The sequence below is a fragment of the Streptopelia decaocto genome (genome assembly GCF_964273445.1).
Source record: "Streptopelia decaocto genome assembly, chromosome: 6".
In the NCBI taxonomy this organism is placed as follows: domain Eukaryota; kingdom Metazoa; phylum Chordata; class Aves; order Columbiformes; family Columbidae; genus Streptopelia; species Streptopelia decaocto.
In genome coordinates, this window is record NC_138660.1 from 66671009 (window position 1) to 66690351 (window position 19343).

Here is a 19343-nt window from a genome sequence, read left to right on the forward strand (position 1 = left end):
GAGAGCTCGGGCACATACCGTGCCGCTTGCGCTCCTGGCCAGAGAATGGGTCCCGGGCAGTTTATTTGCAAGTATTGCAGTAGCCACACAACTGCTGCATCCAGCCACCCTGCATGTAGCCTTTAATGGCTACTACAACATAAATGTGAATTCGTGATAGCAGTGATCCTTTAAGCAGTTTTATGAGTCAACTTGAAGAAAAAAATTTCTAACTCTTTAAAATGAAGACAGAGTGGTCACTGGAATGCATAATAAAACCATGTTTTGCTACACCTTTAGCATTTACTATGAGAGTAAATAAAAATAATCCATGCGATAAAAACTGGTGACTTGCTCTAAATAAAAAAACATGTGCAAAATCTGGAAGCCCGGTGTGCAACTTTGAAACAGCCACTCTGCTGTCTGATCCCTGTCGAAGCTCCTTGGCAATGCACCATCTAGTGTAACCACAGCCATCACACTGCTGAAACAAACCTCTCAATGCGGCTGATTGAATTACCAGTGGAATTCAGTGACGTTATATATGAATGAAGAAAAATTGGGCAAACTCCCAGCCATCCAATTTATGCATCTTTGGTTTGTTTGGGTTTTTTTTAATAAATAAATGAATAAAACCTGCAATGCGCAGGGACATCTCAGCTTTGCTTGTGTCCTCTTCTGCTGATAAAGCCCTATCAAGACCAAATTGAAAATGAAGGGAGTGCTAGATCTTGGTGCCACAAAGGAGGATTCCCAGGACAGCTGCTGCCCTCTTGGTGTTCAGAATTTCATCCCTGTTCGTGCTCTGTGTGTCTGTGCAGTTTAGGGGCCATAACTGCCCCATTTGCTGGAATACTCTGAGTCTGACCGTGTGCCTTAGCATAGGCCCTTGCCAGCAACTCTGCGTGACCACCCTCTGCTTAGAAGTTAAATATTCCTTTTTATTTAGCCTTTGGTGTTTGTGTCGTGCATATTGAGGGCACTTTATTAGGCCAAATTTCATGCTGCTTGTGTTTGTGCAGAAAGGTTGGCTGCGTTTTACCATCTCCTGCTGCTGTGGGTGAGTACGGGGTCACTGTCCTCGCAGGGTCCTGCTGTCCCTTGACATCAAGGAGAGATTTTAAGATGTGTGAGTTGGAAGAAACGTGTCCTGTCAGCCACGTAACCTGTGATCTTTTGAGTAAGAACCAGAGGAGAAAAGTGGGTGGAAAAATCCCTGAGAGAACACTCCCAGCATGCAGGTTTTCAGGCAAAGAAAGAACGAACTTTGCTGAAAGTTCTCACTGTTGTCCAGGAAGAGATTTTGGAGAGGTCTCACAAGAAGAGCAGCCCCCGTCAGAGGGGATGCCCAGCTCAAGCTGGGACATATACTTTGCAATGCTGGCCCCGTGGTATAAGGACCATATATTTTTCCAGCAGCCGGCATCTGCTTGCGCCTGCAAGTCAAAACAACATTTCACGCAGGTTTATCTCCATGGCCATATCACTTCCATAAAGACACAGTAATTTGTGTGTGTGTGTGTGTTTATGTGTGACTGTGAATATATTTATATATGTAGATACATACACATCAATATGTAAATGTATATGAATAGTTAATAAGTACAATGCTTTGACCTAGGTCTGTTTTGGCGGGTGCAGTTTATCTTTCTGCACAGCCCCTAATGTAATTAAGAAGGAGGGGAAAAAGATGCCTGTGAAATATCTGATCAGTTAATTAGAATATACTTATGGGGAGCACTGTACTGTTAAACTGCGACACACCGAACCAGCATCAAATCTCCAAGCCTGGTGGAGCACACGTGTGTGGTCTGTGTTTCCAAAGCTGCTCTCGGGATAGCACCAGCAGCTGCCAGAACGGTGGGGGCTTTGACCAGGCAACGTCATTAACACTCAGCTTTAAGGCTGCTCTTGCTTTGGCTGGGACTGGTCACCTTTGCGAAGGTGACAAACGGGAGAATTCAGCTGCCTCGTACTCTTTGGGTGTTAAGTGGCGCAGCTCAGCTAATCCCAAGGGCTACATTTTGTGGTTTTCAATTCACCTTTCTGTTCACTTCCCCGTGAGCTGTGCCATGGGTAATGTCACATCCAGGCTGTCCCCTGGGTGGGCGATGAGGCTAAAGCTGTTTCTGTAGGACTCAGATTTTCAATTCACGCATACTGAATCCAACACAATCATGCTATAAAGAAGCCATGAGTGGATTTATCACATTAGCCATCATAGACTATTACATGAACAAAAAATACTACTTCCCTCGAATAAATATTTAATTAAGATAGATTATTATTTTCTTAATATAGCATACCATTATACCGCAGTTGTTGTTGTGACTCTTCATTGCAATGGAACGGGCTTCTTCGGAAACATTTTTGCGGGGAATAGATGTTATCCCGTGCCAGCGCCATCCCCAGCGGTGTCCCAGAAAGCAGCTCTCAGCCTTCTGAGACCACTGTCAGCAGCATCATTCGCTTCTCTGGGCACCACGCCAGTGACTGTGGGTCCAAAAGCCACATTGGCAAACGTCATTCTGAGTCTAATAAGGGTTCTCACCATGGCTAACCACAATTCAGTGGTGACCGTGTTTTTGACAAAAATATCCTCCCCTCGCCAAAACTACTGACTCGAAGTTTGTCCCTAGAAAATACATTCTTTTTTTCCCATGGTGCAAATAGCTACTGTAAAAACGCTTCCTGTTTTGTGCCTTTTTTCAGTCCTGTTGACTAGTGATAGCTACAGGCAGCCATTCCTCTCAGATTACACAAAACGTGAAAAATCGAAACAAAAACGCCATTCGGATTAGATACGCGGTTAGGTTCCGAGACAGATTTCCATACATATGGCATCAGACAAGTGAAATATGAAAAGATTCTAAAACTTGGGTAGTACTGACAGTTTCTAGGTTTCCTTGGAAAGCTGCTTTACAGTCTACTTGCAACTGCAAAGGAAAAAAGTAATGAAGAAAGTGTATTCATTTTCTGTGCAGCAAAAACATCAGCCAGCATTGTTCTGGTCCTGCCCTTTGTGACACAAGCTCCGATATTTTTATTTCACATTTTCATTCCCTTCGATTCCTGCCTCTCCTCTACCCAAGTAGCTCTGATTTAACTTCTCTGGAGAGTCAAAACAAAGCTCTGATTCATCTGACGAAGGCACTCGGGGCTCCATCCAAGAAGCTGAGCTGTGATAGCGATCCAGGAGGAGCTTCCCATAACTACTGCCTGCCCAGCGCTCCTCGGGGAGCCCTTCCCTGCCTCCGCTGATCTGCTGTTGTTCAAAACTTCTCCCAAACAAAAACATACCTTTGGGTTGCAAAAACATGCCCTTGGGCTGCGAGCGACATATTTTCCTGGCATTTTCCAGCTACTAGCTCAATATTTTGTTTTTCTTCCCACCTGGAGAGTAGCCCGAAGTGCTGGAGAGCACCCTGGAAGGTGAGACAGCTGAAATACAATACTGAAATAACTTATTGTTTTGGTCCCACAGAACGAGCAGCTGGGGTGTATCACAGGGAGTCTCGCTCCGGCAAGTACCGGCTCACCTACGCAGAAGCAAAAGCGGTTTGTGAATACGAGGGAGGACACCTGGCCACCTATCAGCAGCTGGAGGCAGCCAGAAAAATAGGTCAGCAAAAAGCCACAGCCGTTTGCTTTTCACCTCGCTCATTCATAACTCGTATTTTCCTGAATGTTATGAACTCTGGGACTGTGAGATTTGTAAACTCCCTGGGTTTTTGCCCAAGTCGCAGGTAATTTTGTCCCTCGGTAACAGAGCAACATCTGCACACAGGGCTGCGCGTTCCCCAGAGCTCTGGGTGCTGCGCAGTCCCAGAACCAGTAAGACCAGTGGAGAACCATCTGGCCGGGCTGGGAAGCAATGGTGCCTCCCCAGCTCCAGCCCCTGGGGGCTGCAGCGGAAGGTGTTTATCACCAGGGAGCTTCTATAATAAAAGTGCTTTGCTATTTTTCATATCAAGATGTGTTCAAAATGTTTATTCCAGCCATATTTGCTCTGAGAATGAGTGTTATGCTTGGAGTGAAAAGCAGAGCTGAGCTCTACTGTATTTCTGCCTGATTCCTAATCAGAAATTATTAATTCATTCAGAGCATTAGGAAAACAATGGAAAATATCCTCCACTTGCGAAGTTTGCGGGCTGCGCCGCTGAGTCACGAGCTGGCTCTCGCCACCAGCACACATGTAAAAAGGGCACTTTTGTCTTTCTGAGTAGCTCATAGTCCTGGGACGCCACAAATATGTTCCAGTTTGTCTCGGTGAAAACATTGAATCGGTCTCTAGCAGACGGTGAATAACATTGCATTCTTTGGCTATTGTGTTTAAGTTCTCAGCCACAAAATGCATTTACAGGATCTTTTTGTTCAGCGAGAAATACTTGAGGCAATTCAGGTATTTCAATTTAAACTGAAAGTATTTTATGTAAATACTTTGTTTTCTTAGCTTCTTCTCTATGTTGTGTTTTGCTCACTCTCAGAACTTAATGCTGCAGACTCTTGATATATGATTGAATCAATTTATATGATTTCAAAAGGGAAACAAAGAACATACTTTTATAACTCATCCATTGTATAATTTGATTACAAATGCTGGTATAGCACTTAAAACTCACTGCCTGGGAAACAATATAGTCCATCTGCATTTTTTTTCAAATGAAGAGCCAATAATCATGCTGTGGAGAATACAAAGCTATTTTCTATTCTGTATTTAAAATTAACCTCTCGAAGTATTGTTCTTTCCTGTACTCCAATTTCTATCAGGCCAATTACAACCAAGTCATTGATCAGCATAAGGCTTTACTTGAAGTAAAGCAGTTTTTCCTGCCTAGGATTGATGTATCACGTCTGTGTCTCGTTTTCTGCCTGTTGCAGGTTTCCACGTGTGCGCTGCGGGCTGGATGGCGAAGGGCAGGGTTGGTTATCCTATAGTGAAAGCCGGAGCCAACTGTGGATTTGGCAAAACTGGCATTGTCGATTACGGGATCCGCCTCAACAGAAGCGAGAGATGGGACGCCTACTGCTACAACCCCAACGGTGTGTTCACAAACAACCCATTGCGCTTCGGGTCTAAGATTAGGACAACAGGCCGTGCTCTGTGGCCGCTTGGCGTGAGTTTGCTTCTCTAGCACAAACACGCTGGCCAAGAAGGGGGGTGTGTGGATACAAATGTATTTGGAGCCTTGCGCCAAGCCCCCTCTGCTGGTACCTATAGCAGATCTGGCTTGCTCAGAGCTCCGTGTCTCTGCTCTGCGTCGCACCACATAGAGCTGGGCCTAAGCAAAGTCCTTTCTGAAACTAAAAATGTAATGACATGCTGGTTTTGACTAAAAAAAGTAAGTAATAATTTCAATGTGATGTGCTAATGTCTTGTATTGTGTGTTTACATTTAGATTACAATTTCACTTAAGTTACTAATCTGAGATGTTTAATGTGGGAACCATTTTCCAGATACTTTGCCTATAAACAGGCTAAATTTAGCATCAACCCTTATTCCTTCTTTCTTGTGCTTGAGATAGAACAACTTTTCAGAATGCACGCCATGTCTGGGACTGCAACATCGGGGACATCCAGCTCCCAGCAGTTCCATGTGTGTGCGTGTGTGTGTGTGTGTGTGTGTGTGGGTGTCCGTGTGTAATTATATGGAGAAAAGTGGATCTCCCAAGCAGATCTGGAGACATGGTTCAAACACGACTGATAAGATTTCAGATATGGGACGTCTCCTGTATTCACCTCCATTCCCGACGCTGCAGATGACTCAATTATTGACACGGCTGTTTCAGTTTAGCTCAAAATCACTTTACCTAGCAGGAAAGACAGAAAAAGTAGGCACCAAGAAGAAAAGCAAAGCCTAACTTTGTGCACTGCTTGGCTCTCCCGCTGCTCCAAGTGTCCTACCCTGCCTGGCAGAGCCAAAAATCAGAGTTGTCCATGACGTCTGTACAGCTGTGCACATTTTGTTTGTGCTTGTTTATGTGAGCTGGGCAGTTGTTAATCAAATAGCTCTGTGGGGTGGGGGACGTTCCCAGATGTTCAGCATACAAAGAGAGGCTACTGCTTTCGTTATTACTGCGTGTAAACTGTCAGCACGACTTTCTCCTTTGTCAGCCTCCTCCTCTGCACTCAGAGGTGGTTATTTTCCAAATGTGCTGCTTGGGTAGAGAAGAAAAGGAAACCAGAGCTGCCAACACTCCGCAGAGCTCGAGTCTCTCCCATTAAAGGGATATATATTCTCTAGGATGCTCAAGATGTCAAGAGGAACTTGTGCAACTGTTCACATGTTTGAAATGCGTGTTCAGTGTAGGAATGATCTGGAAATACAGGACTCATGGACAATGTACAGACTATGAGGGTTAATTACACATCTCTTGTGAATAGCGAGTGCTTAAATACATGAAAAGTGCTGTCGTGCTGGGTGTTCCTGTGTGATTTCCTACAGATCTGCTGGGCCCAAGTGCACAAAGACTTAAACTGTAGCCATACCTGGAATGAATAGTTAAGCTCTGATGTTGTTATTTTTCTCTTAGGAAAAGAATGTGGTGGAGTCTTCACAGATTCAAAACATGTTTTTAAGTCACCAGGCTACCCAAATGAGTATGAAAATGATCAAATTTGCTACTGGCATATTAGAGTAAAGTATGGACAACGTATTCATCTACAGTTTCTAGAGTTTGATGTTGAAGACGACACTGCTTGTATGGCTGATTTCTTGGAAATCTACGATAGCTATGATGACGTCAATGGCTTTGTGGGCAGGTAAAGCAATTCCAGCTTTATTATGCAAATAATCAAGTTATTTTTTTTCCCCAGAACATTACTTGAGAAAATCACTGTATTACCTTGTCCAATTAGCACCTCTGATATGCCCATAGTACTTGTAGCAATAGTATCTGACTTATCTTTCCTGGCAATTTACTGTCATTAACACAGGCCTGTAAGGGGTTTCAGAAGATTGTGCTTTGCCTGTTTCTGCTTTAAATTACATGAAAGAAAGCTGCAAGACTTTTCAGTTAGCTGCTTATCTCAATTCTCTATCATTTTAAAGGAAGAACTCTTGCCAGTTCCTGCCACTTTTCACATCCTCTCTACAAATCATGTGTAGTGAGGCAAGAATACAGTCCATTTGTTCTGCCTTTACAGATAATTTTACATGTTTTTCTTCACTTTGTTCTTTCTTTCTTAGCCTTGGGCCATTGTTCTTTTCCTTGTTAAATTGCTCTTTTTCTTGTTTTGCATCATTTACTTCCTGCATATGTTGAAAAATGTTTCCTGGATTCTTCCCTCCCCTAAACCGTACTATAAGATAATGACAAAAATCCTTAAGGCAATTGCTTTTAATGTATAGAGGAGAATTACATACACTGAATACCTACAACAATTTAGCCCCGATGGCCTCAGCTCCAAGGGACAGGACACCCTGAGAGCTGGAGGAGATCGATAGATAGATAGATGATAGATAGATAGATAGATAGATAGATAGATAGATAGATAGATAGATAGCGAGGATATGGAATATATGCTGTGTCATTTAGTCATGACCCTTTTTTTTTTTCCAGGTTTTGTGGAGATGAATTACCAGATGATATCATTAGCACAGGTAATATATTTCCATTATTTATGTTAAAAAATCAGGCAAAATCACCTTTTGTCCCTACTTTCTAACAGTATATGGTTAAGATCTCCAAAGACACAATCTCTGCTCTGTGTCGTAAACTGCTGTTCAAAACTGCCAGCGTGCTCTTTCATCAATGCAGTTACTTCTAAATAATGGAAAAGAAAAACAACCCAAAACTCTAGTTAGAAGATAAGCAGGGTGCATCCTGCTGGCCTTCCGGAGGTAGGACATCTATGCACGTTGAGTTTTCACACAGGCATTTTTATACAGCAGCCCTGTAACCAGTAACCAGGCTCTACCTGTGCACACAATCTTCATGCACCAATTTTTCCCATTTCAAGAGCAAGGAGCACAGGAACACTTCCAAAGCCGGCTATAGACATTATTCCATTTATATATTTAAGCAGCAGGTCGAGCTCTGATCACACGTAAATCAAAGCCACGTTTACCTCTCTTTGCTCAAGTGTCACCAAGTCACCGTAGCACAGATGTCACCTGTGCAAGGAAGCAGCCACGTTCCCTCCCATTCCTGACCCACAGCTGGAATCAGCAAAAAGATAAGAAAAAAGATGAATTGTGCCATCCCTGAGCTCCCAGTTTACAGGTGGAGACGAGCAGGTGACACTAAGGGGAGGGTGACGGAGCCACCTCACCCCTGTGTCACCCAGAGATCCCTGAGGCTCTGTGACAGATGTGGCATTTGAGTGAAGCTGAGCAGCATTGTAAAGAACAGGATATTTTTTTGTAGTAAGCGCCGGGCACAACAAAACTTTATCACCCTCTGGGCTCTGTGGACAAAGAAAACTGATGCAAACCTGCCTGCTTTTCCATGGGGATAATAGAGCTGTTCTATAATCCTCCCAGGCCGCAGCTTGGATGCAGACAGAGCAGGTGGATTGCTCGAAAGATCTCAGAAACAACAAAGAGCATTTCAAAAATAACTCTGAAATAGCACATATTTATGTGAAAACGTAACCTTTGGGTTTTCTATTTTTTGTCCCAGGCAATGTTATGACCTTGAAGTTTTTAACGGATGCCTCAGTGACTGCTGGTGGGTTTCAGGTTCGATATACGACTATGGACACGGCGTCAAAGTCAAGTGATGGAAGGAACACAACATCCCAAGGGAAAACAAACTTCTTACCTGGAAAATTTGGTATTATGTGAGCAGAATAATGAGACGCCCTCATTAAGGAACTTATTTTAGAACACAGTTCAGATACCTGTTTCTTCAGATAAGACGTTTTCTTCGTATCTTTCTTTTTATTTTCTGCTTTTATGTAAGTTTTGTTAATAAAGTATACCAGGAAATAAATTATAAAATATACTTACATGAATAATAGAAGACTATTTTTGAATTACAAGTACTGTAAAAATCTGCAGAACTAATTGTTACCAAAGATTTAAGAATTATTTTTCTATATAAAGTGCTTCTTCTCCTCATTTCTTGCACCATTTGGCCAAACCTTTTGTGTGACTGCTTCAATTATTTTTAAATTTATGCCCTTCTACCCTTATTTTCCTTTAGAGTAAGCTTTTTTTTAAGATACATAAATTCATGTTGTGGATGGCTCAGCAGCCACCCATGTAATTGTCCGAAGTCAGAAGATTGGGAAGCAGCACAAACAGCACAGAATCAATTATATTATCATCGTAACTTTGTTGTGAGAGGAATCACAAACTACTCAGTGGATTTTGCCACGGTTTCCTCATCCAGAAAAAAAAAGATGTTCAAGTCCTTTCACTTCTCTGATTTCACTTAGTAATAAATGAAATGAAAGACTTGATAATAAAACTGGTGAGATGAAGCATCAGAAGAAATTGCTAACCGAGTAGCAGCAAAGCCGTTGAGAAGATACCGTCAAGATGCTGTATGTTGTTTACACGGGTTTTAAGAGGACTGTACTATTGTGAATTGATGAATATAAATCATTCTCTGTATGTTTTTTACTTCGGTTTAAATTCCTCAGTCTGAAACAGCATTAAAGCTACCTCTGTTTTAATTGTGCCCTGAGTTTCCAATGAATTATTTTTATTTCTTGAGAAAGAAAGAAGTTTGTATCATTGGCTTCAATGGGATCAAGCCGCACAAAGAATCTACTGATACTTTTTAATCCTCCTGCCTGGTGGATGGAATAAACCTGTTCACAACCTCCTGTCATTCCAGTTCTCCAAAATAATCAAAAGTCTTTATTAATAATAAGAAAAGTGCATAAAGAGAATCCTTAACATTTTATTTATGACCTAGGATGTGTTTGGTTGTCTTGGGGTCCTTTTTTTTGTTGTGTTTTTGATGGAGAAGCAACAGGTGTTGAACGGACGTGGATCAGAACCAAGGGGTGTACAGGAAAAATCCACCTGTCTGGAAACGCCCATGGAGCCAGAGGGGCTTTTAACGGTATTGCTCCATTTTATCCCCACAGCTCCTACTCGGGGACCCCGTTAAATAGTTACCAATAAAAACCCAACTGGAAATGGCTGCGGGGCGACACATTTCACAGCACAGACCCGCATGTGCGGGTCTTGCGGAATTGCAGCTTTCTGCAGGTGGGTTTCTGCGGAGCTGAGGCTCAGCTGTAACCGCTGAGCGGTTTGGGGAGCCCTGGTGATTATTTTCGAGTCACAAATAAGTGATTTATAGGCAGCGGGGTCCGCCGGGCACCCTCAGCGCCGCCGCCTGAGTGACAGGCAGCCCCCGCCCCGCGGCCGCGGCCTCCACCAATCGGAGCCGAGGGGCGGTGCCCGCCGGGGGGCGGGTACCCGCCAGGCGCGGGAAGCGATCCATCGCTCCGCGCTCAGCCGCGCGCGGGGGAAGCACGTGACGCCGCTCGATGTCCTCCGACTCGGCCGCCGGCACCGCCTCCCCGCTCTCCTATTGGCTGAGGCGGCGCAGCCCGGGCTCGCGCGCCGCCAGTGCCGCGGGCCGCCATCTTAGCCCGGGCTCCGGGTTGCGCCCCCCGCAGGACCCCGGTACCCGTCCCGGCACCATGAGCGCTCCCGCCGCCTGCCCCGGCCTCCAGCCCCTGCTGGAGACCCTGGAAGACCCAGCCGCCCCGTCGGGGGAGCTCACGGACGCGTACCTCACCATCGTCAAGTGAGTGCGGGCCGCGGGGGCAGCGTGAGGGGAGTGAGGGGGGGTGGCCCGGCGCTGCCTGAGGGGACGGCGGCCGCGCTCAGCCCGGAGGGCGATGCGGGCGGTGTGCAGGCCCGGCCCGGGGGGCTCGGCTACGTGTGCCGGGCCCGGGGCAGCGTGAGCCCCCGATGGGTGCAGCGGCGGAGCGAGGAGCGAAGCGTCTGCCCGGCTTGAAATTCAGGAGGGTGGGGGGGCTGGGGCTGCGAGGCCGCTGGCTGGAGATCGGGGGAAGCATGTGGGCCTGGGGGGGGCAGGGCGGGATGGAGCGAGCGGCGGGTTTTTGGTGGCTGCTCATCCGAGAGCAGCTCCCTTGACATTTCCTGGCGAATGTGCGGGTGTGGGGGAAGGAATGTGGAGCTGCTGGCTGGAGTGTCGTGGTTTAACCCCAGCCGGCAGCTCAGCCCCGCGCAGCCAGTCGCTCACACCCCCGTTGGATGGGGGAGAGAATCGGAAGATTAAAAGCGAGGAAACTCCTTGGTTGAGATAAAGGCAGTTTAATAAGTAAAGCAAAAGCTGCACGTGCAAGCGAAGCAAAACAAGAGATTCATTCACCACTTGCCCTGGGCAGGTGGGTGTTCAGCCATCCCCGGCCTGCACCATGTGTGACCGTGACTTGGGAAGGCAAACGCCATCACTCTGAATGTTCCGTCTTCTTGCCCAGCTTTATACACTGAGCATGGCATATGGTGTGGTATATCACTTTGGTCAGTTGAGGCCAGCTGTCCTGGTTGTGCGTCCTCCCAGCCTCTTAGAATCACAGAATGGTTTGTTTTGAAAGGACGTTCCCGGCTCCCCCAGTGCCCCCCCTGCCATGAGCAGGGACATCTTCACCAGCTCAGGGTGCTCAGAGCCCCGTCCAGCCTGGCCTGGGATGTCTCCAGGGATGGTTCAGCCACCACCTCTCTGGCCAACCCGGGCCAGGCTCTCACCACCCTCAGGGGCCATAATTTCTTCCTCACATCTAGTCCTTCTTGTGTACCCCCGTCCTCCTTGTTGTCAGGGAGGTGTGAGAAGCAGAAGAGGCCTTGATGCTGTGTAAGCACCGCTCAGCAGTAACTAAAACATCCCTGTGTTATCTACACTGTTTCCAGCACAAGGTTTCTACTAATAATTGACCAAAAAAAAAAAAAAAGGGCCAAACTTAAAGATCGTATTAAACAACAGCTTTCTCAGGTTGTCTTCTGGATGGTTGCATTTAATGATTGTTTTTTGCTATGTGAAATTGATTGTTAATGTTTTATAGGATAAATTTAGCTCTTCTGTGTGATGTTGAGATATATGCAAAGTCATCACTGCAAGTTGTCAAACCAGAGTTTTCCCGGAGGTGGGAGTCTGCATTCCAGACCTGCTTCTGAGGAATGTGCTTTTCAAGCTCATATATTTTTGTGGAAAGTTTATCTCATTTTCAGCAGTCATTTAAAGTTTACATATTCACTTCTAATGTTTTTCTATAAGTTGACCAAAAAATGAAAGGCCTTTTATTTTTTTTATGCTCCATAAGCACAAAATGGGTCATTAGTCACGTCACTTTTTCCACTATACTAGGAGGCCTTACTTTATAACACAATATTTTATTGATATGTCAGACTAACTGGTGACTGGCATTTTTGCTCTTTTCCTTAACTTCTTCAGTGTTGTGTTTTAACTTTCTAAGGAAAGAAATGTTTCCATACTGGATGATGAATTGTGTATTAGAAGTTTGAAATTATGTCAATTGTAACATGTTTGACCTGTGAATATTGCTTCTTTTCCCTTCTGCTCTCTGAAGTCGCTTGACTGGTGAGGAAGGCAAAGAATTCACTGCAGATGTCAAAAGACACTTTCCTCAGCTTTGCAAAGTGTTTAAGGTATGTCTTTTCCATTCCGCTTTTTACACTCCGGTGAACAATGTTTAAGTGGTCAAGGTCAGTGGCCATTGTAAGGCTTGAATATGAGTTCACTTAATAAGAATTCAAGTTAGTGACATTGCACTTAGGGTTTGTTGGCAAAATACATTTTCCATGTTATTAGAAATCACTACAGAAACAATAAAATACAGGCTCTTGGATGTGTTCAGGCAGTGTTATGCAGTCAAATCTGAGCTTCCAGCCAGAAGATACAGTGTGTCCCGTCTGCCTTTAGAAGCACTTTGGGGATTTGGGATATCAGTAAATGTCAATTTTTTTTGAAGATTATTATAAAGACTGTTCTTGACCATCTTTTTTTCCTTTCTGTTTTAGTTGTTTAAAAACAATGGGAGACTCAATTGATAGTACAGAACAAGTGAAGAAGTAATGAACTTTGGATGTTTAGAACTTATTTCAGTAAAGACTAATTCTAAATTACAGAGAACAAAAATGTCTTCAGACCCTGAAATTGTTTTATTAGTTTGCAGTGTATTATAATGAGGGGCTGACCTACGTGGGTGCATTTTTCATCAGTTTGCTTTTGACAGCTCTCTCTTCATGGAAGAGCGGTGTTGGTGTTCACACAATACTTCACAGCTACTTCTGCAAACTGAGACTTTATGTGTATTTTTTTCAGGCACACATTTCTAGTCAACACTCAGAGCTAAGTAATGCGGCATTACAGGCGTTAGGATTCTGCGTTTTCAATTCAAAGATTACATCTGAGTTATCTGGTAAGCAAACAGATTTCAGTGTGGATGCTGGTAATGTGTGTATGTATATATATACATCAGAGTTCTTTATTTCTTTGTTAACATATGCTTCGATTTTGACAAAGTTTACAGTTTCCAAGTGGTGCAGTGGTTTTGTCTCTAGTAGCAGCACTGTCATCAGTTCACTAATTTTCGTCTTGTACAAAAAAACCTATATTTTTCATGCTCTTCGGCTAATACTGTTTTACTGTTTCTAATTTCATTAAATGCTTTGACAGCAGTTAGGGACTGTAATTGGTTTTGTGTGTCAGACCAGTTGTGTGGCAGTGGAAAGTGGTTACGCTCAGGTTGCCTTCATGGGTACAAAAGGAAATGTGTTGTGATTTGACTATTGCGTGGTACCTTGTTGGTGCCACAGTCCATAATGACTCTTCAAATGGTAGCAACAAACAACGTACTGTCAATTGTTCTCCCTTTTTCTTCTTCTGAGAAGTGTTAAATAGTTTTGGACAAATCTTCTGGAATGATCTTCATTAGAAACTTAACCTCAGGCAAGACTGAGCAAAATCACACGTGTGATATGCAGAGGGCGTTTTTTTCATGTGACTGCTGTTCGGTTAATTGAATTTTATTCTTTCTCACATATTTTCTACTCATTTTCCAGCATGTCCTGCTTTCCTGTTACTCAAACTTAAACCTGATTTTTTGTGAGAATGAGGCACTTAAAATGATGTCTGTGTGGTCCCTTTCCTTTCTTCCATTACGTTTTTTTTTTAACCAGTTGAAAAATTACAGTCAGTCTTGGTAGAGGATGTCGGGGTTCAGAAAGAGTTTAAGTGCTGAAAACAGTGTGTGTTTTAGGGAGAGAGGACAAAAAGCATATGTATATATTCGATTAGGAAATGACTGTATGTGAGCTTATGACAGTGAGATCATTTACCCACAAAGCCTAAAATTTGTAAGAAATCAGGCTTCACTAGCTTTGAATTTTAAAGGAATACATGATTTCTCCATCTTTCTAGTTGTGTGTAAGTCCTGTGTTAATCTTATTATTTTTTATGTGTAATGAGCTTGCTGTTACCTCATTTACGACTTTACCACCCTCTTTAATAAGAAAGCCTTTTGTAGACTGTAAAAGTGTGTCAGCATAGCAGTGAGCTTGACTGGACAAAATGCTTCTAGATTCTCTGGAAACCCAAGAAGTTTTGAAAAATTAAATATCCACTCTTTAGCTTTATTGGTTTTAGGTAAAATTGTCTTTCTAGTTTTGTGGTTTTGTGGTTTCTTTAGAAGGTAATGTAGATATACTACATTATTAGTATCTATATACTAATATATTTGAGCTTTTTTGCTAGTTTATTTTGAGAGCAGTTGCCAAAAAGTAATGTTTCAGACATTAAATCATGTTCATTGGGACTTATCATTGAATGGATCTTTAGTAACGTTAACCGAGTAAAATGACATGAAACTTGCTAAGAAGCTGAATGGAATTGCGTGAACAGAATTTGAGTGCTGCGCGTTCTGCTTCCAGAAACTGAAGTACAAGACTTGATTTCATTGGTGAACAGCATTGCTGTAAAAACTTCAGACAAAAACACTCGCACTCGGGCACTTTGGGTGATCTCTAAGCAGACGTTTCCTTCTGAAATTGTTAAAAAGGAGGTAAGTTTCTTCACTGCTTTGTTTATGGTTGGGTTGTTGTTGGTTTTGGTGGCCTGATTTCCTAGGGAGATGAAGCTTGTGCAGTTTCTTGGTCACTCTCCACTCAGTAGTTTTTGAATCTGAAGGTTGTTTTCCATCAAATTTGACAACAAAGTACAGGGCCTAAGTTCTTGGAAAATTATAAGGGCAGCTACAGAGGGAAAAGAGCCAACTAATTATTGCTTCTCTTGAGGGAGAAGCTGCCATGGGAATTATTCTGTTAGATACCAAGAAAGCAGCACAGAGGAGAAATATTGTGAATACTCCAGTGTGGTCAGAGGTCTAACCTTAAAACTAGACCCAGTGTAACCCAAACACAGGGCACAGTGCTGGGAAACAAAATTTCATCGTTCCAGTTCTGCATCTAGATATTTGTATTTAGGTGCTCACTCTAATGTTCCTTTTTCCTCAGGTGTCCAATATTATTTCTACCCTGGAAACGATACTTACTAAAGGAGATGTACAGTCCATGGTGGTTGAATACGAAGCACTAAATGTTATTATACGGTACGTGCACTGCAATATTAAATTGTTAAAATAGATGCTATGGAGGTTTTTTAAAAAAATATTGAAAGGAAACAAAAAATATTTTGAATGCTCTTTGGACTGTTTGGTATGTTCTAAACTGTTTTCTCAAAGTGGTTTGTGTTACAGTCAGTAGAACAGAGAGAAAGCATGTGAACTGTGTCTCTGTTTCTGTCTCTTTCGCAGCAGTTCTCTTGAACTGCTTCATTTGCAAAATATTCCATTAATGATAATAATGGCAACCAATTCTGACACAGGAGATAGTCAATATTCAGATAAACTTTCATTGCTTTTATTTTTAATGGCTTATTAGGAATTATTTCCAAGGTGTTATGTGTACTTCACAAGTCATGTTCTACATTCTCTTGTTCAGAACCTACCTGGCTGGGAAATTCTCTGCCATTATATAGCTTTATATTTAAAAATGTCTCTCTCCTTGGTGCTTTACTAATTTTACTGCCATGTTTCTCATAACACTGCATGTTTAATTCCAAAGGTGACTTTTTAGGACCAACACGCAGAGTGTGTTCCTTTGGTCAGCAGCGCTAGAATAGTCAAATTTGATCTTTATTTAGTATTAATTTAATTTCTTTATTAGTAAATATGTTGAGCTTGTATCTTTACTATTATTTAGGTATTCTCTTAAGCATCGTGCATCTGGTTTGAATTGCAAATAATTTTAAAGTGAAATAGTTAAAGCAGTAATTATTTGCCTATTTTATCTCTAATGCATTGGTTTTCTGCAGCAGAGAAGTTGGACATTATAATTTACTTAGTATTTAGCAACTTTTTGCATTTGGCAATTGTACACTAATTCCTCTTTTGCAAATCTGAGATTCAGCAGACAATTGTTTCTGGAAAATTACACATTTTATTAAATGGTTTCTTTTAATTGTTTTACATACATAGTAATTTTGTATGTGGCTATTAAAAAGAATATAGTTTTCTTTAAGACAAGAGTTGTACTTGAAAATAAACAGGTAGTGGGGCTCAGGCTGATTGACAGCAGTGGTGAGATGATTCTCTTGTTCAGATGTAATGGAAAACTGTTCTGTTAAGCCGTGCTTGTACTCTGGCTTTAATAAAATTATTTGAAACGCAGCAGTTTTCCTTAGTGCAACAAACCTTTCCTAAGCTGTAGTGATGAGGATTTGCCATACCTGTGCCATAGAGGGCACTGGCAAAATTCCATTTTTTAGGGACAAGCTGGTTCCTACAGGCCGGTTTGAATACACGCCAGGTACTCGCGTTACTGAGTCTCCTTGGCTTCTGTGTGGGTTGGTGTAAATGCATGGAATTGTTTGTTATCCTGTGCTCCAACAGCTCATTAGCAGAAGGATGATATAAGAACACCCAGCTAGACTGATGTACAGAGATGTGCACAAACCTCTGCTGCTTCAGGCTTTGAGCTGTTTTTCGGGAACAGGCATGTATTTTCAGCAGACGGGGCCTGTTGGAGCTGGTCTGGACTGCTGAGGTCACACAAGCGGTGGTTAATACGCAAACTTTGCCCTGGGAAAGGGCAAAGGAAGTGATGATATTTTTCTTTCAGGCTCTCAGTTCAGCTTGTTTGGCCAAAATGTTATGATAGAACAGAAAGCACAACTGCTAATGTCAGTCTGTTCTGCTTTTGGAGATGTTTATCTGCAATAACACTTCAGCATTGCAGTTAGAAGTGAACTGTCAAAATATAATTGTTTAGAAAAATAATAAAGTTGTTTAGAAGGTTTCCTATAAATCGTATGTTGAAGTAGCATATTTATTGACGATACTAAGATTATCTTTGAGTGTCTGAGCAGCATGTCTGTTGGAGATTTGTAATGCCTGTGTTTTGGATCTAGCTTAATGGAGCAAACCCCAACCCAGATGGGAGAAGAGGCTGTGCGGTGGGCAAAGCTGATCATTCCTCTGGTCGTGCATTCGGCTCACAAGGTGCAGTTACGAGGCGCCACAGCTCTGGAGATGGGGATGCCGCTGCTCCTCCAGAAACAGGCAGAGGTTGCAGCCATCACTGAGCACCTCATGACCACAGTAAGTGGAAATGCTCTGCCTCTTTTCTAGAGATAACAGGAACAGTAATCGGGGTTGTGGTTGGTTGGTAGTTTTTTTATTTTATTTTTGCTTAGTGAACTAGAATCAGCAGAACTTGGTGTGGCAGTAACTCATACCACCTCGTTTAGCTTCTGGCTCAAAACAGGAGTAGCTTCACAGTTAAGGCCGGATTGCTCAGGGCCTTGTCCAGTTGAGGTTTGAATATGTTAAAGGGTGGAAATTCCACATTCTCTCTGGGGAGCTTGTTCCAGTACTTTAAAAAGTGGTAAAAAGAGAATTTGCTGTGTTGAAACTTGTCTGTTCTCCCCAGTTGACTACAAGTATTTAAGTAAATGGATTTTGATTAGTTGGTTGCCACTATCAGAATAATTGAAGCCAATCGTAAACTTCAGCTATAAGAAGGCATCTGTAATCAGATGGCAGCAACATTCAACTGATTTACCAGCAAATGCTACATGGTACAGAATTAAATCCTTCTGATCTAGAAATAGCATCGTTCCAGGTTGTTTGTGTCTCCAGTCACTGGTATGAGTGTGTCGTTTTTAGAATACTTTGAATGTATTCCTTGTAGAAATTATGTTTGTTTCTGTCTGCAGAAATTAATTTCAGAACTCCAGAAACTATTTTCTACAAAAAATGAGACTTACGTGTTAAAGTTATGGCCGCTGTTTGTCAAATTACTTGGAAAGGTAAGCAGAAAAGAAGTAAATTTTACTATCATGACTCTTTAGGGAAGGAATTTTGACAACATAACTATCTTAATTCTGTATTTCTTTATCTTCAGACTCTGCATCGTAGTGGCAGTTTTATCAACTCATTGCTGCAACTGGAGGAACTTGGATTTCGTAGTGGCTCACCAGTGGTAAAGAAAATAGCCTTCATTGCATGGAAGAGTCTAATAGATAATTTTGCTCTAAATCCAGGTAGATTAAAAAAAAGTTAACCTGAATTGCTTTGGCTACTGTCACTTTATGTAACTGGAAGAGAATATTATTTTTCCCCGTTCTGTCTAATAGTGGTCAATACTGTGGTACATACCACTGGGTAGTGTTTCTCTGGTATATACTTAGTGGTATATACTGTACGTATGTGCGTAAGTAAAATTCAAGTTGCCTTTTTTTTTTAAGGAAAAGTGACAGTTTGATAGTAGTTCTATCTTTTCTGCTAGGAGAAATGAATAGAATGCAATTAACAAACCTTTATTTTGTAATGCTTTAATTGATCCAAACAGCAATGAAATAGAGAATAAAACATTCTGTAGATGTTATTGTGGACTGTGTGGGTTAATTGGAGAAGAGCAGTGCTTCAGGACTCTGGAAATGTTAAAGTTGCTTTAAATGTATAACTGAGACCTGAATGAGTCTTTAGGTCTGGCCTGTGTCACAACACGCAATATTTTTTACCTTGATTGTGCCTCTCCTGAAGCAAAAGCTAAGTGTGAATGTTTCTTAGTATAGCTGAATTTAACTTACATTTTCATTTTAATTTTTATCCTGTCTGGTCATTTGTTCTGATTGCCATTTCCCATAAATTAATTAGGACTTGATTCTATCAGAAGGTAAAACCCAGTTGACATTCAGTGTGCGTGTTCCGTTCTGAGACTGCTGAACCGCTGAAAGTCTGTTCTCTTCTTTGAACACCTGCACAGGCCTGAGCAAACGTCTGTCCAGACATGCTGGGCTGTTTCTGCTTCAGCGGGAAATGAGCATTTGTGGCCTCAGAATATGGCATTT

At 42.4% G+C, this 19343-nt stretch overlaps 2 protein-coding genes across 4 annotated transcripts in view; both read left to right on the forward strand.

Annotated features, from left to right (window-relative positions):
* TNFAIP6 (TNF alpha induced protein 6) overlaps nt 1–8927 on the forward strand; it is a 36213-nt gene extending 27286 nt beyond the window's left edge. For both annotated transcript variants that reach the window (XM_082055100.1, XM_082055101.1), the window contains 5 exons: nt 3464–3601; nt 4861–5022; nt 6513–6741; nt 7542–7582; nt 8604–8927. In XM_082055100.1, coding sequence (XP_081911226.1) covers nt 3464–3601; nt 4861–5022; nt 6513–6741; nt 7542–7582; nt 8604–8767 — 734 coding nt within the window. In that variant the 3' untranslated portion in view covers nt 8768–8927. The remainder of the gene's footprint in view (nt 1–3463; nt 3602–4860; nt 5023–6512; nt 6742–7541; nt 7583–8603) is intronic.
* A 1600-nt stretch (nt 8928–10527) lies between these two features.
* RIF1 (replication timing regulatory factor 1) overlaps nt 10528–19343 on the forward strand; it is a 30928-nt gene continuing 22112 nt past the window's right edge. For both annotated transcript variants that reach the window (XM_082056321.1, XM_082056322.1), the window contains exons 1-8: nt 10528–10694; nt 12502–12580; nt 13257–13353; nt 14864–14994; nt 15446–15540; nt 17400–17589; nt 18207–18299; nt 18395–18533. In XM_082056321.1, the coding sequence (XP_081912447.1) occupies nt 10588–10694; nt 12502–12580; nt 13257–13353; nt 14864–14994; nt 15446–15540; nt 17400–17589; nt 18207–18299; nt 18395–18533 (931 nt within the window). In that variant the 5' untranslated portion in view covers nt 10528–10587. The remainder of the gene's footprint in view (nt 10695–12501; nt 12581–13256; nt 13354–14863; nt 14995–15445; nt 15541–17399; nt 17590–18206; nt 18300–18394; nt 18534–19343) is intronic.